The sequence below is a fragment of the Rattus norvegicus genome, chromosome 14 (assembly GCF_036323735.1).
Source record: "Rattus norvegicus strain BN/NHsdMcwi chromosome 14, GRCr8, whole genome shotgun sequence".
Taxonomy (NCBI): Eukaryota; Metazoa; Chordata; class Mammalia; order Rodentia; family Muridae; genus Rattus; species Rattus norvegicus.
Window position 1 is genome coordinate 60,769,560 of NC_086032.1, and position 16,065 is coordinate 60,785,624.

Here is a 16,065-nt window from a genome sequence, read left to right on the forward strand (position 1 = left end):
TTTCCCCTCTTTTGTTCAGGAATTTCAACAGAGTTCCTATCAATAAATTCCCTTATCCTTGAACTAATGTAAGCAATCTTCCCAAATTCCACCAGGTAACAAGCTGGCACTTGAGACTTGATGTCTCTCTTGGCCTTCTGACATGTAGTCAAACACACTACTTGAATATCTCTGGGTACTGCAAATTCACGGCCGAACACTACAGATCATGACATTTCTGAACAACTCTTTCTAGTCCTGTACACAGGTAGAGGTGGCAAGTCATGGAAATGAGCCATCATATAATAAATCAATGTCATCAAGTCAAAGCTGTGGACTCTTAATATCCCAGGGCACTAAAGAACATTCATTTTCCTGCTAAACAGCCTTCCCCCAAACCTCCTTGCATGCAGGGCTGGAAACTATTTGTTCAAAGAAAGACTGAAAGAGTGGAATAGAATTCAACACATTACTGTCGTCCAGATTTAGCATACTAGATAGTATCAAAAGAAAGATAAGAAATTATTCATAAAACAACCAAAAGTCTTGAGTCCACTTCCATAAAACTATGGTAGGGCATCTGAAAATTGCCTTTGTGATATTTTTGTTCGTGTTTCTTTGTGTAAATTGCGTTTTTTATTGTAGTGACAGAGGTAATATATTTTCACTGTACAAAATCCCAAAACATAATAAAGTACACAGAAAAAAATAAAAGTCATCCATAAATTGATAAACCTCAGATGCCCATGTCCTTTTGACATATACCCTTCCATGGACTTCTGTTGTATTTGCTATGTCCACAACTTGTATTACATCTTTCATAATGTTTTACAATTTTCTTTTTATTTCAGGTAACATACTATTCTTTTGTGAGTTAATAAATATCTTTTTCATGTTCTTTAACAGATACTGTTTGCATGTGTATACATGTAAAAAAAATCAATTATCCTCCTACCATGGATAAGCTCTGTGATTTAGCTTTAATTGTCAACTTGACTCAACTTAGAACCACCTGAGAAGAAAGAGTAAATGAGGGATTTTCTAGGTTAGCCTACAGGCAGATTTGTGTAACATTTTCTTAATGATGTTAATTGATATGAGAAGACACAGAGCACTGTGAGGGCAACCATTCCCTACGCAAGGAGTCCAGAACTGTCATTAGGACAAATCGGCAACTAACAAATTGGAAAAAGATCTTAACCAGTCCCACATCCAATAGAGGGCTAATGTCCAATATATACAAAGAATTTAAGAAGTTAGACTCCAGAGAATCAAATAACCCTGTTTTAAAAAATGGTGTACAGTCTTCCTGGTTGCTGCCGCCGCAGAGAGCCCCTGGGCAGCACCCCACGAGCGAACCTGAGCCTCGGGACCACAGGTAAGACCAAATTTTCTGCTGCAAGAAAGCTGCCTGGTGAGCTTGGGACACACGGAAGCAAAATTTCTCTAGGACCGGGCACATTCTGTGTTTACCGGAAGTCCCACACCCGCGGATCCCGGCCCGCAGCAGCTCTCTGCTCCCAGACCCGGTGAGAGAGAGACCCAACCGCCTGGTCAGGTGGGCACTCCTGAGGCTGAAGAGCAGAAGAGACCACCAACACTGCTCACCCCTGCCCACATCCCCGGCCCAAGAGGAAACTGTATAAGGCCTCTGGGCTCCCGTGGGGGAGGGTCCAGGAGCGGCAGGACACCTGCCTGAGACACCGCCGGAACCTGAAAGAAACAGACTGGATAAACAGTTCTCTGCACCCAAATCCCGTGGGAGGGAGAGCTAAACCTTCAGAGAGGCAGACAAGCCTGGGAAAACAGAAGAGACTGCTCCCTGCACACACATCTCGGACGCCAGAGGAAAAAGCCAAACACCATCTGGAACCCTGGTGCACTGAAGTTCCCGGAAGGGGCAGCACAGATCTTCCTGGTTGCTGCCGCTGCAGAGAGCCCCTGGGCAGCACCCCACGAGCGAACCTGAGCCTCGGGACCACAGGTAAGACCAAATTTTCTGCTGCAAGAAAGCTGGCTGGTGAACTCAAGACACAGGCCCACAGGAACAGCTGAAGACCTGTAGAGAGGAAAAACTACACGCCCGAAAGCAGAACACACTGTCCCCATAACTGACTGAAAGAGAGGAAAACAGGTCTACAGCACTCCTGACACACAGGCTTATAGGACAGTCTAGCCACTGTCAGAAATAGCAGAACAAAGTAACACTAGAGATAATCTGATGGCGAGAGGCAAGCGCAGGAACACAAGCAACAGAAACCAAGACTACATGCCATCATCGGAGCCCAATTCTCCCACCAAAGCAAACATGGAATATCCAAACACACCAGAAAAGCAAGATCTAGTTTCAAAATCATATTTGATCATGATGCTGGAGGACTTCAAGAAAGACATGAACACACTTAGGGAAACACAGGAAAATATTAATAAACAAGTAGAAGCCTACAGAGAGGAATCGCAAAAATCCCTGAAAGAATTCCAGGAAAACACAATCAAACAGTTGAAGGAATTAAAAATGGAAATAGAAGCAATCAAGAAAGAACACATGGAAACAACCCTGGATATAGAAAACCAAAAGAAGAGACAAGGAGCTGTAGATACAAGCTTCACCAACAGAATACAAGAGATGGAAGAGAGAATCTCAGGAACAGAAGATTCCATAGAAATCATTGACTCAACTGTCAAAGATAATGTAAAGCGGAAAAAGCTACTGGTCCAAAACATACAGGAAATCCAGGACTCAATGAGAAGATCAAACCTAAGGATAATAGGTATAGAAGAGAGTGAAGACTCCCAGCTCAAAGGACCAGTAAATATCTTCAACAAAATCATAGAAGAAAACTTCCCTAACCTAAAAAAAGAGATACCCATAGACATACAAGAAGCCTACAGAACTCCAAATAGATTGGACCAGAAAAGAAACACCTCCCGTCACATAATTGTCAAAACACCAAACGCACAAAATAAAGAAAGAATATTAAAAGCAGTAAGGGAAAAAGGTCAAGTAACATATAAAGGGAGACCTATCAGAATCACACCAGACTTCTCGCCAGAAACTATGAAGGCCAGAAGATCCTGGACTGATGTCATACAGACCCTAAGAGAACACAAATGCCAGCCCAGGTTACTGTATCCAGCAAAACTCTCAATTAACATTGATGGAGAAACCAAGATATTCCATGACAAAACCAAATTTACACAATATCTTTCCACAAATCCAGCACTACAAAGGATAATAAATGGTAAAGCCCAACATAAGGAGGCAAGCTATACCCTAGAAGAAGCAAGAAACTAATCGTCTTGGCAACAAAACAAAGAGAATGAAAGCACACAAACATAACCTCACATCCAAATATGAATATAAAGGGAAACAATAATCACTATTCCTTAATATCTCTCAATATCAATGGCCTCAACTCCCCAATAAAAAGACATAGATTAACAAACTGGATACGCAACGAGGACCCTGCATTCTGCTGCCTACAGGAAACACACCTCAGAGAGAAAGACAGACACGACCTGAGAGTGAAAGGCTGGAAAACAACTTTCCAAGCAAATGGTCAGAAGAAGCAAGCTGGAGTAGCCATTCTGATATCAAATAAAATCAATTTCCAACTAAAAGTCATCAAAAAAGATAAGGAAGGACACTTCATATTCATCAAAGGAAAAATCCACCAAGATGAACTCTCAATCCTAAATATCTATGCCCCAAATACAAGGGCACCTACATACGTAAAAGAAACCTTACTAAAGCTCAAAACACACATTGCACCTCACACAATAATAGTGGGAGATTTCAACACCCCACTCTCATCAATGGACAGATCATGGAAACAGAAATTAAACAGTGATGTCGACAGACTAAGAGAAGTCATGAGCCAAATGGACTTAACGGATATTTATAGAACATTCTATCCTAAAGCAAAAGGATATACCTTCTTCTCAGCTCCTCATGGTACTTTCTCCAAAATTGACCATATAATTGGTCAAAAAACGGGCCTCAACAGGTACAGAAAGATAGAAATAATCCTATGCGTGCTATCGGACCACCACGGCCTAAAACTGGTCTTCAATAACAATAAGGGAAGAATGCCCACATATACGTGGAAATTGAACAATGCTCAATGATAACCTGGTCAAGGAAGAAATAAAGAAAGAAATTAAAAACTTTTTAGAATTTAATGAAAATGAAGATACAACATACTCAAACTTATGGGACACAATGAAAGCTGTGCTAAGAGGAAAACTCATAGCGCTGAGTGCCTGCAGAAAGAAACAGGAAAGAGCATATGTCAGCAGCTTGACAGCTCACCTAAAAGCTCTAGAACAAAAAGAAGCAAATACACCCAGGAGGAGTAGAAGGCAGGAAATAATCAAACTCAGAGCTGAAATCAACCAAGTAGAAACAAAAAGGACCATAGAAAGAATCAACAGAACCAAAAGTTGGTTCTTTGAGAAAATCAACAAGATAGATAAACCCTTAGCCAGACTAATGAGAGGACACAGAGAGTGCGTCCAAATTAACAAAATCAGAAATGAAAAGGGAGACATAACTACAGATTCAGAGGAAATTCAAAAAATCATCAGATCTTACTATAAAAACCTATATTCAACAAAATTTGAAAATCTTCAGGAAATGGACAATTTCCTAGACAGATACCAGGTATCGAAGTTAAATCAGGAACAGATAAACCAGTTAAACAACCCCATAACTCCTAAGGAAATAGAAGCAGTCATTAAAGGTCTCCCAACCAAAAAGAGCCCAGGTCCAGACGGGTTTAGTGCAGAATTCTATCAAACCTTCATAGAAGACCTCATACCAATATTATCCAAACTATTCCACAAAATTGAAACAGATGGAGCCCTACCGAATTCCTTCTACGAAGCCACAATTACTCTTATACCTAAACCACACAAAGACACAACAAAGAAAGAGAACTTCAGACCAATTTCCCTTATGAATATCGACGCAAAAAAACTCAATAAAATTCTGGCAAACCGAATTCAAGAGCACATCAAAACAATCATCCACCATGATCAAGTAGGCTTCATCCCAGGCATGCAGGGATGGTTTAATATACGGAAAACCATCAACGTGATCCATTATATAAACAAACTGAAAGAACAGAACCACATGATCATTTCATTAGATGCTGAGAAAGCATTTGACAAAATTCAACACCCCTTCATGATAAAAGTCCTGGAAAGAATAGGAATTCAAGGCCCATACCTAAACATAGTAAAAGCCATATACAGCAAACCAGTTGCTAACATTAAACTAAATGGAGAGAAACTTGAAGCAATCCCACTAAAATCAGGGACTAGACAAGGCTGCCCACTCTCTCCCTCATTATTCAATATAGTTCTTAAAGTTCTAGCCAGAGCAATCAGACAACAAAAGGAGATCAAGGGGATACAGATCGGAAAAGAAGAGGTCAAAATATCACTATTTGCAGATGACATGATAGTATATTTAAGTGATCCCAAAAGTTCCACCAGAGAACTACTAAAGCTGATAAACAACTTCAGCAAAGTGGCTGGGTATAAAATTAACTCAAATAAATCAGTTGCCTTCCTCTATACAAAAGAGAAACAAGCCGAGAAAGAAATTAGGGAAACGACACCCTTCATAATAGACCCAAATAATATAAAATACCTCGGTGTGACTTTAACCAAGCAAGTAAAAGATCTGTACAATAAGAACTTCAAGACACTGAGGAAAGAAATTGAAGAAGACCTCAGAAGATGGAAAGATCTCCCATGCTCATGGATTGGCAGGATTAATATAGTAAAAATGGCCATTTTACCAAAAGCAATCTACAGATTCAATGCAATCCCCATCAAAATACCAATCCAATTATTCAAAGAGTTAGACAGAACCATTTTCCAATTCATCTGGAATAACAAAAATCCCAGGATAGCTAAAACTATTCTCAACAATAAAAGGACTTCAGGGGGAATCACTATCCCTGAACTCAAGCAGTATTACAGAGCAATAGTGATAAAAACTGCATGGTATTGGTACAGAGACAGACAGATAGACCAATGGAATAGAATTGAAGACCCAGAAATGAACCCACACACCTATGGTCACTTGATTTTTGACAAAGGAGCCAAAACCATCAAATGGAAAAAAGATAGCATTTTCAGCAAATGGTGCTGGTTCAACTGGAGGTCAACATGTAGAAGAATGCAGATCGATCCATGCTTATCACCCTGTACAAAGCTTAAGTCCAAGTGGATCAAGGACCTCCACATCAAACCAGACACACTCAAACTAATAGAAGAAAAACGAGGGAAGCATCTGGAACACATGGGCACTGGAAAAAATTTCCTGAACAAAACACCAATGGCTTATGCTCTAAGATCAAGAATCGACAAATGGGATCTCATAAAACTGCAAAGCTTCTGTAAGGCAAAGGACACTGTGGTTAGGACAAAACGGCAACCAACAGATTGGGAAAAGATCTTTACCAATCCTACAACAGATAGAGGCCTTATATCCAAAATATACAAAGAACTCAAGATGTTAGACAGCAGGGAAACAAATAACCCTATTAAAAATGGGGTTCAGAGCTAAACAAAGAATTCACAGCTGAGGAATGCCGAATGGCTGAGAAACACCTAAAGAAATGTTCAACATCTTTAGTCATAAGGGAAATGCAAATCAAAACAACCCTGAGATTTCACCTCACACCAGTGCGATTGGCTAAGATCAAAACTCAGGTGACAGCAGATGCTGGCGAGGATGTGGAGAAAGAGGAACACTCCTCCATTGTTGGTGGGATTGCAGACTGGTAAAACCATTCTGGAAATCAGTCTGGAGGTTCCTCAGAAAATTGGACATTGAACTGCCTGAGGATCCAGCTATACCTCTCTTGGGCATATACCCAAAAGATGCCTCAACATATAAAAGAGACACGTGCTCCACTATGTTCATCGCAGCCTTATTTTTAATAGCCAGAAAATGGAAAGAACCCAGATGCCCTTCAACAGAGGAATGGATACAGAAAATGTGGTACATCTACACAATGGAATATTACTCAGCTATCAAAAACAACGAGTTTATGAAATTCGTAGGCAAATGGTTGGAACTGGAAAATATCATCCTGAGTGAGCTAACCCAATCACAGAAAGACATACATGGTATGCACTCATTGATAAGTGGCTATTAGCCCAAATGCTTGAATTACCCTAGATCCCTAGAACAAAGGAAACTCAAGACGGATGATCAAAATGTGAATGCTTCACTCCTTCTTTAAATGAGGAAAAAGAATACCCTTGGCAGGGAAGGGAGAGGCAAAGATTAAAACAGAGACTGAAGGAACACCCATTCAGAGCCTGCCCTACATTTGGCCCATACATATACAGCCACCCAATTAGATAAGATGGATGAAGCAAAGAAAAAAAAATGGTGTACAGAGCTAAACAAAGAATTCTCAACTGAGGAATATGGAATGGCCACAGAGCACCTAAATAAATGTTCAACATGCTTTCAAAAAACTGGACATAGTACTCTCTGAGGACCTAGCTATACCACTCCTGGGCATATACCCGAAATATGCTCCAACAAATAACAAGTATGCATGCTCCACTGTGTTCATAGCAGCCTTGTTTATATAGCCAGAAGCTGGAAAGAACCCAGATGTACTTCAACAGAGGAATGGATACAGAAAATGTGGTACATTTACACAATGGAATACTATTTAGCTATTAAAAACAATGACTTTATGAAATTCTTAGGCAAATGAGTGGAACTAGAAAATATCATCCTGAGTGAGGAAACCCAAACACAAAAGAACACACATGGTATGCACTCACTGATAAGTAGATATTACCCCAAAAGCTCAGAATACCCAAGATACAATTCACAAACCACATGAAGCTCAAGAATAAGGGAGATCTATATGTGGGTGCTTCAGATCTTCTTAGAAGGGGGAGCAAAATTACTCACAGGAGGAAACATGAAGACAAAGTGTGGAGCAAAGACTGAAGGAAAGGCCATCCAGAGAGTACCCAACCTGGGGATCCAGCCCATAATCAGACACCAAATCCAACAATATTGTTGATGCCAAGAAATGCATGCTGACAGGAGCCTGATATAGCTACATCCTGAGAGGCTCTGCCAGAGCCTGACAAATACAGAGGTGGATGCTTGCAGTCAACTACTGAACTGAGAACAGTGTCCCCAATGGAGCAGTTAAAGGACTGAAGGAGCTGAAGGAGTTTGCAACCCCATAAGAAAAAAAAAATATCAACCAACCAGACCCGCCCCCAGAGCTCCAGATCTTCTATGGACTAAATCACCAACTCAGTAGTACACAGGGATGGACCTATGGCTCTAGTTGAATATGTAGCAGAGGATGGCTTTGTTGGGCATCCACGGGAGGAGAGGCCCTGGGTCCTGTGAAGGCTCAATGCCCCAGTATAGGTGAATGTCAGGGCAGGGAGGAGGGAGGCAGTGGGTGGATGGGTGAGGAAGCAACCTCATAGAAGCAGGTTGGGGAGGGGGATAGCGGGTTTGAGAAAGAGAATAGCATTTAAAATATAAATAAAACATCCAATAAAAGAAAAAAAGAGTGGAGAAATAAAGCTGAGCACAAGAAGTCAAACAAGCAGAATGCATGCACTCATGTCTCTCTGACCTTGCCTAAGGATCAAGCTCCTTTTTATTGTGACTTTTCCACAATGATTGAAGACAAGTTAGAATTGTAAGCTCAGATAACCCCTTTCTTCTGCAAGTTGTGTTTTATCAAGGTATCTTTACCATCGCCACAGAAATGAAACTCAGGACAGATGCTTGGGCTATCCGCAGCACTACACCATTGGCGTGATGAGGAAGCCTTGCCTGCACTAGGACCAGACAGGAAGAATACAAAGAGTTACCTGAAGGAAGAAAGTCTACACTGTAGTCCTCAAAATTGGCCAAGACAATCTTAAAAGCATTTCTCTTTGCTTTTGCCTAACCTCAGACCAGTTTTTGACCTTAAGTCCTGACACCCTTCTCTTGAAGCATTAAAAATGATGTTCTGTCTTTGCCCCTTTCATACATACATTGTTTTTAAAACTTTGTGTCCATTTTCCAGGCCAAAGTGTTCATCTCAAGAATTTAACTGCAAGCATCAAGGGAGACAGAATTCCTACCCATTGGTTTCTTTAGATAGTAGGAGTCTAACCTCAAAAGCAACATGAGCTGAGTTATCAAACCACAACTGTCATGAGACCACGAGTTTGGTTTTTCCTTATGCGTGATACCAATCAGAAAACATCAATGGCCTCCATTCCTCCGTCCTATTCTTAGAAACCGTTCAACCTTTATTTCTACAGAATTAAGTTCAAGCTGAAGCCTGGATTGCTGTCTATATTTCCAGAATTTTGATGAAAATCCTCCATGGCTATTTAACTAATTCTAGCACAATTTGCTTTAACACACTGAAAGTCTTAATGGATTTCAATTCTCGTTATGCCGGTATGGAAAAAAAAATGATAACATGGTAAAGGAGAAGTCCTCAAGCCTGGAAGCCCAGAGCTCTGAGAGTTGATATCTGGCAATTTTTCTTCTCTTTGAATTTTAATACGTTACACTAATATAAAAGATTAAGTGGAGGCTAGGCAACCCTTTTCATCAGGATGGCGCCGAAAGGGAAGAAGGAAGCTCCTTCCCCTCCCAAAGCCAAAGCTGAAGCGAAGGCTTTGGAAGCTAAGAAGGCACTGCTGAAAGGCGTCCACAGCCGCAAAAAGAAGAAGATCATAACATCACCCACTTTCCGGAGGCCCAAGACCCTGCGGCTCCGGAGTCAGCCAAAATATCCTCGAAAGAGTGCATCCAGGAGAAACAAGCTTGACCACTATGCTATCATCAAATTCCCACTGACCACCGAGTCGGCCATGAAGAAAATAGAAGACAGCACGCTTGTGTTCATTGCGGATGTCAAGGCCAACAAGCACCAGATCAAACAGGCCGTAAAGAAACTCTATGACATTGATGTGGCCAAAGTCAATACCCTGATACAGCCTGATGGCGAGAAGAAGGCATATGTTCGCTTGGCTCCTGATTATGACGCTCTATATGTTGCCAACAAGATTGGGATCATCTACAGTGAGCCCAGATGGTTAATTCTAAATATATACTTTTTTCCACCATAAAATAAAAAAAATCAAGTGGTTTAATTACACTATTGAAAACCATGTTGGTGAATGGCTAGCTCATCTGTGGCTTCCTCATCTAGGAAATGGAACTTATGACCTACAGGTGTGGTGTGAAGGTTAAGTGAAGTAGGAAATGAAGTGTTGGTTCCTAGCACTGGAGGACTTTTGTTCATAAATGCTTATCTTCATTAAACTGGAAGAGCACTGGTCTTAGAGTCTGTGAAAGCTGGCAAAAATGTATTGCTTGCAGATTGACTTAATTAGGTAATGAACTCAGGGTCTGAAACGTTATCCAAAGGCTTAAGTAGCAGACACAAAGCTCAAGGTTCTCCTTGGTCCTTTCATAGGCAGATTGTATAACGATCATTGAAGATCCCTAACCAATAGTTATTCAGTCAAGCATGGATTTTAAGGATGCTATGAAGGAATTTTCCTAATATTAATTTACTTCATAAAACAACAAACAAAATGCAGTAATTATCTAGTTGGGTTAATGTAATGAAATATGCTCTCTCCTCTCTCTCTCTCTCTCTCTCTCTCTCTCTCTCTCTCTCTCTCTCTCTCTCACACACACACACACACACACACACACACACACACAAACACACACACACAGAGAAAGAGAGAGAGAGAGAACTATATGGGCACACAAGGATGCTAGATGTTGACATCAGAAGGTCTACCTTGTTTCTCTTTCTTGTCTTGGTTTTCACTTGCCTTAAAACCATTTTTTAATTTTATTGAGAATTTCATGAGTACCTATAATATATTTTGATCAAATTCAGCACCCACTCACTCTCCTCCAGTTAGTCCTCTCTGAGTTTATGCAGTGATTTCTATATGTGCTTGGATATGTGACAATCTACTAGAGCACTGGGCACAGATTCCTGACTCTTCCTCCACCTGCAACCATCAATTTCTAATAGCTCCTCAGCTTTTCTTTAATGACCCCTAAGCTTTAGGAAGACAGGGTGTGATATAAATGCCCCCATTTTATTCTTATATACCACCATATACCATATACCATATACCATATACCATATACCATATACCATATACCATATACCATATACCATATATCTTTGGTAATAATCCAAAGATCCACAACTGGCCGGGACTTAGGTCTTTGAGACACGGTCTCTTACTAAATCTGAAACTGGACATTTCAGGTAGACTGCTTATCTAGTTTCCAGCACTGGTATAACACATGTGCACTGCTATGACTGGCTTTTTCGTGGGTGCTAGAAGTCTGAACTCAAGCTCTAGTGCAAATCTTTATCCACTGGGTCATTTCTCTACCCCATGCATTCCTCTTAAAGGCAGAAAGATTTTTCCGATTGGCTCCAGAAGTCATAGTCAAAGATATTTCAGATATGAACGTTCAACGCACAGTTGATATGTGAAGATGGAAAATATTACAGGAAAAGGCCTTTAGGAACAGCATGCAGAAGCTGAGGGTTAGTCATGCTCAGAATTGAGCAGAGAAATCACTAGTGTGCATCACGGAGGCTGCTTCCTAAGGAAACAGATTATGGGAACCACCTGAATGGGTTTAGAAGTGAATTCTTCATCATACACTATAGATTGAAGATTTATTTCCTTTGAGACTCATAAAACTCCAAACAAAAGAGCAAATAGGCTCACCCTCACTTCTGACCCACATAACAGTGGGGCATCTAGTCACTGCACTTGTGGTAATTTGCTATACATCAATCGAAAACTAAGTCATACCTTTTGTGGTATATGAGGGTATTTTTTTAACCTCTTCTTTTTCCACTGTAAATCACAAACCAATGTCAGATGCAGAAACAACTACACAGTTCAATTCTTTTGTGTACCCACAAACTCTGGCCCAAAGTCAAAGCATGGCATCATCCCCAGAGGACCCCCTAGCTACCTGGAAAGACATCCCAGTTAAAAGTCTAAGACCCTCAAGAGCCCCTTTGGAAATAGACCTGCTTTTCAGGCCTCAGCACCAATGCACTGAAGAGATCAGACTGGTTTTGAAATTGAGAAAAGTAGGCAAGTTCATTTGGACCTTTTTATTGACATTTCTGACCTTGCTGGAAAAGTGTTATGCTTTGCTATAAAAATTATTGGAGATTGCAGCCTGCTGAGTGATATTTTATATTATAGGACAGAGCACTCCAAGCCACTCTTCTCAAAGGAGTTCAGCAGCTCTGCAAAATCTGGAGGATCTCTATGAGATTTTATTCTTCTAGCACCAGGTCTAGGATGCTAGCCGGTCCTCAGTGTTAACAAGAGATCCCGTTAATAAAACTATTATGTGGCATTTTCTTGATTGAAAATTACTCACTCAAACTTCAAGTTCACTTAAATCCCAAAAGTAAGCTTAAAGTTCTAGGTAGTGTGTATATACATATATGCACAAAACATACACATACACACATATGTATACACACAATTGTTAAAACTTCGGTGAATACTAGGAATACCTGTGAATGGTGGGTTTGTTTGGACACTGATTCTTTAACAAATATTTTAACAAAAACAAAAGCAAAATTCAAATTAAGAACAAATAGGTAAATAAAACTCTGGGCTGGGTATTATTTAATTTAAGAGTCCTGTCTTCTGAGATAATGCTTTTACAACACATAAAAATTCAGCTATTCGTTCATATACATTAGGGATAATGTTAGGTTCCTCTGATTAAACTGAGGGAGTCATGCCCATGCATTTAAGTATGGAGGGAAGGTTATAGGCTGTGGATAGGAAACTGCAGCCATTTCTATATACCTTATTACACTTGGCACAGAATTGACAAAATAACTGGACAACTAGTGGTCAGTGTCTACTCCTCTAACTGGATGAGTATATGAATTTTCTAAACCATGCTTTCACTGTGTATAAAGTGGGAAAATAATGGGAATATTATGCACATTAAAGGATTAAAGCATCCTGCCGAGGCTGTAATAAAATACTATTAACTGAGTGGTTTCTAAGAAACAGAAATATATTTGTTACAGTCCTAGATTCTATGAAGTCCAGGGTCAAATACCAGTTTGTACCCATTTCTCAGATAAGAATCAGACTTGATCCGTCAGTGTCCTCCTATGATGGTAGGGACAAGGGAGCTTCCTGGAGCCTCGTTCATAATCGTTTCATGAGAGCTACGTCCTCAGGAATTAATCTGCAAACAGCCTACCTCAGATGACAGCTCATCAAGATTAGCTTTCAACCATGTTCTTTTAGGGGACTGACCCAAATATTACTTTTAAAAAACCAGCCAAGGAGATTTAGAGAAATTATCTTTTCTCTATTTGTATGTCTTTTTTGTTGTTGTTTACTGAAACTTTTTTACTGATTTTTTCCTTAAAAAAATACAGCCAATGTTATATTTGAATTTAGTTATAAATCAATGAGTATGATCTCGGAATAAAATACACATGTGGGAAGAATCAAAATTGACAGAAGTCAGTGATTGGCTCAGGCTAATTTTTCAGCTCTGGCAGTGTAGGGTTTCTTTTTAAGTTGTGTTTGTGGATCTGAAAGTGGGACATAACCTTAAAATGTCAATAAATATTAAAACCTGGGTTTGCTTTTGAGTCAGAAATGTGCTAAGTGTGGTGAAAGCAGGTTTTTGGCTGTTGCTTTCCATTCTTAAGACTATGGAATAGAGCAGACATGATGGCAGGACACACTGGTTGGTTGTGTTATTATCTTCAGAAGACTGACCGCCACTGTCAGCCTCACACTGGGCCTGGGTTCTGAGAAAAACTCGATTATGCAACATCAGGCCTCTAGCCTGTGCTCTGAGATTTGCTCAGCAGTTTCTTTAATGTTCAAAAATATTTTCTGTATGTATGTTGACATGGAAGCACATTGGTGGAGATCAAAGCACAACTTAGAGCATCTTTTCTCTCCTTACACTGGGTTTCAGGGATCAAACTTGAGTTGCTAAGTTTGTGTTTACCTACTGAGTTATCTCCCTGGTTCCATTTCTCCTTTTCTATCCTCATCAACTTGATGAAAATTTACTCACTGTGACTAAAAGTGCTTTTAATCTCTATTATTATATGATAATCATGATATAGCAAAACTGTGGTGGTTTGAATATGTTTTGTCCTAGGGAGTGGCACTATCAGGAAGTGTGGCCTTGTTGGAGAAAGTGTGTCACTGTGGGGGTGGGCTAGGAGACTCTCCTCCTAACCACCTGGGAACCAGCCTTTTCCTGTCTGTCTTTGGATGAAGATATAGAACTTTCAGCTCCTTCAGCTCCATGTCTGCCTGGATGCTTCCGTACTCTAGCCTTGATGATAATGGACTGAGCCTCTGATCTTCTAAGACATCGTTGTCTTTATAAGAGTTGTCTTGGTCATGGTATCTGTTCACAGCAGTAAAAACCTAAGACAAACACCAATAAAATATGAATCCATCATTTAAAGTTAATTTGAAAATAAAAGCCAAATTAATAAATGTGGCTCCTGCAATGAAGACATGGAGTCCTTTAGAATTCCAACTGAATTGTCTACCCAAGGCAATGCCTATACTGTTTCATTTTCACCACCCACTTTAGCATGTGACTATAGTCTCAATAAGCCCTTCCATAAACTTTGTCAAACAACTTCTTGTCTAAATTCACACAACAGGTTACCATTTGTGTCTCAGGCCCACCTATATCTATGGAGCATGCAACCCTGAAAAGAGAAAGAGCCTCAGCTGTAGCTTCTCTAGTACACAGCAGAAAGAGTCAAGCTCTGGGTCTCTTCCAGCCATCCAATGAGACATACAACTTCCATCAATTCCTGACCAGTGCTCTTTGCACTTGAGAATATTATTTCCATCATCAAACTAGTAGCAACTCTGCTATTTTTCATAAAGGGGGAGGGGATGTCATGGTTCCAAGCACTCTCAGTCACATATTTAAAAATATGAAAGCTTTAAGAAAGAACAATTAGTTTTCTTACCTACAAAGTGCTTCATATAACTGTAAGCAACTTATTAGTGCGACCATACCATCCATGTTCTTCATTTTCCTTTTTTCCATGAAATAATCCATCCCCTGCTTGTGCAAACATCCCTGTGGCAGACATCTCTTGTCAGACAGGCATTTGGCAGGATGGAAACGTGAGTAATACTCTCAATGCCTCTCAGTCCCTAAGCTCAAGTGACCCACAACCAAGTAAGGAAAAATCATTAGCTGTCAATCATGTCTGAATCCACTTACCTGTTGGTAGGATCTACTTCCTTCGGCCTCTATGACATGAAGCTGAATATGAAAATCGCATGTGCAAACCCAAGAAATTTTGAATTCTGTCAGCAACAGATGGAGACAGTGGAGTCGGACCCTCATGGCACTGCTATCTCATAGGGAGAAAAGTGACTTTCGAAAAACATTGACAAGTGACTGGCAATGTAATAAAACATGGTCAGGAAGGTTATCATTTTACTTCTGGTGATCTAAAGAGATGAAAGCAAGAACCAAATAAGTTCCCTTCTGGGGAACCAGATTCTTAAACATTTTCTAATCTAAACCTCAGTTGCCCTTGCAAATGCTCTTCTCTTCTTGGTCATCATCTGCCTCTAGAGTAGCTCTCTGAACCCTTCCTTGATGAGTGTCTCCAAGTCCTCATGTACTCTGATGGCATGAAGCAGTGCTGAAAAGAAGGTGAAAACAACAGCTCTTCTCTGATAGAAGTCAGTCCTCTGGATAGATGACACAGATGCAAATCTAGGGACAGAGTTTTATAGAAAGAAAAGCACAAATCCTTCTGGGTCTATGCAAATCTTTCTAGGTCTAGTCTTTCATGAGACCCCTCTGTCTCATCACCAAACAAGTACTAAAGACTCACATTCTGTCTCCCCCTGCCTATGCTCCATTTAGGCAGGGTCTTGTATAGTCCAGCACAGGCTGATCATAAATGCTCTATCTTGCTAAGTACGACAGTGAAGTTCTAATATTCCTGCTTAGTTGAG

At 40.3% G+C, this 16,065-nt stretch overlaps 1 protein-coding gene across 1 annotated transcript; it reads left to right on the forward strand.

Annotated features, from left to right (window-relative positions):
• The first annotated feature begins 9,609 nt into the window (after positions 1-9,609).
• Rpl23al5 (ribosomal protein L23A like 5) lies at positions 9,610-15,460 on the forward strand. Its single transcript, XM_039092567.1, has 2 exons — positions 9,610-10,078; positions 15,327-15,460. The coding sequence occupies exons 1-2, from the start codon at positions 9,610-9,612 to the stop codon at positions 15,458-15,460; spliced, it is 603 nt and encodes a 200-aa protein (XP_038948495.1).
• The last annotated feature ends 605 nt before the right edge of the window (positions 15,461-16,065 follow it).

What these genes read in the sequence shown, in the direction of transcription:
- Rpl23al5 (XM_039092567.1), top strand. Translation starts at nt 9,610, where the DNA reads ATGGCGCCGAAAGGGAAGAAGGAAGCTCCTTCCCCTCCCAAAGCCAAA. An exon ending in CAAGATTGGGATCATCTACA is followed by an intron (nt 10,079 to 15,326) that starts GTGAGCCCAGAT and finishes ACCTGTTGGTAG; the next exon opens with GATCTACTTCCTTCGGCCTC.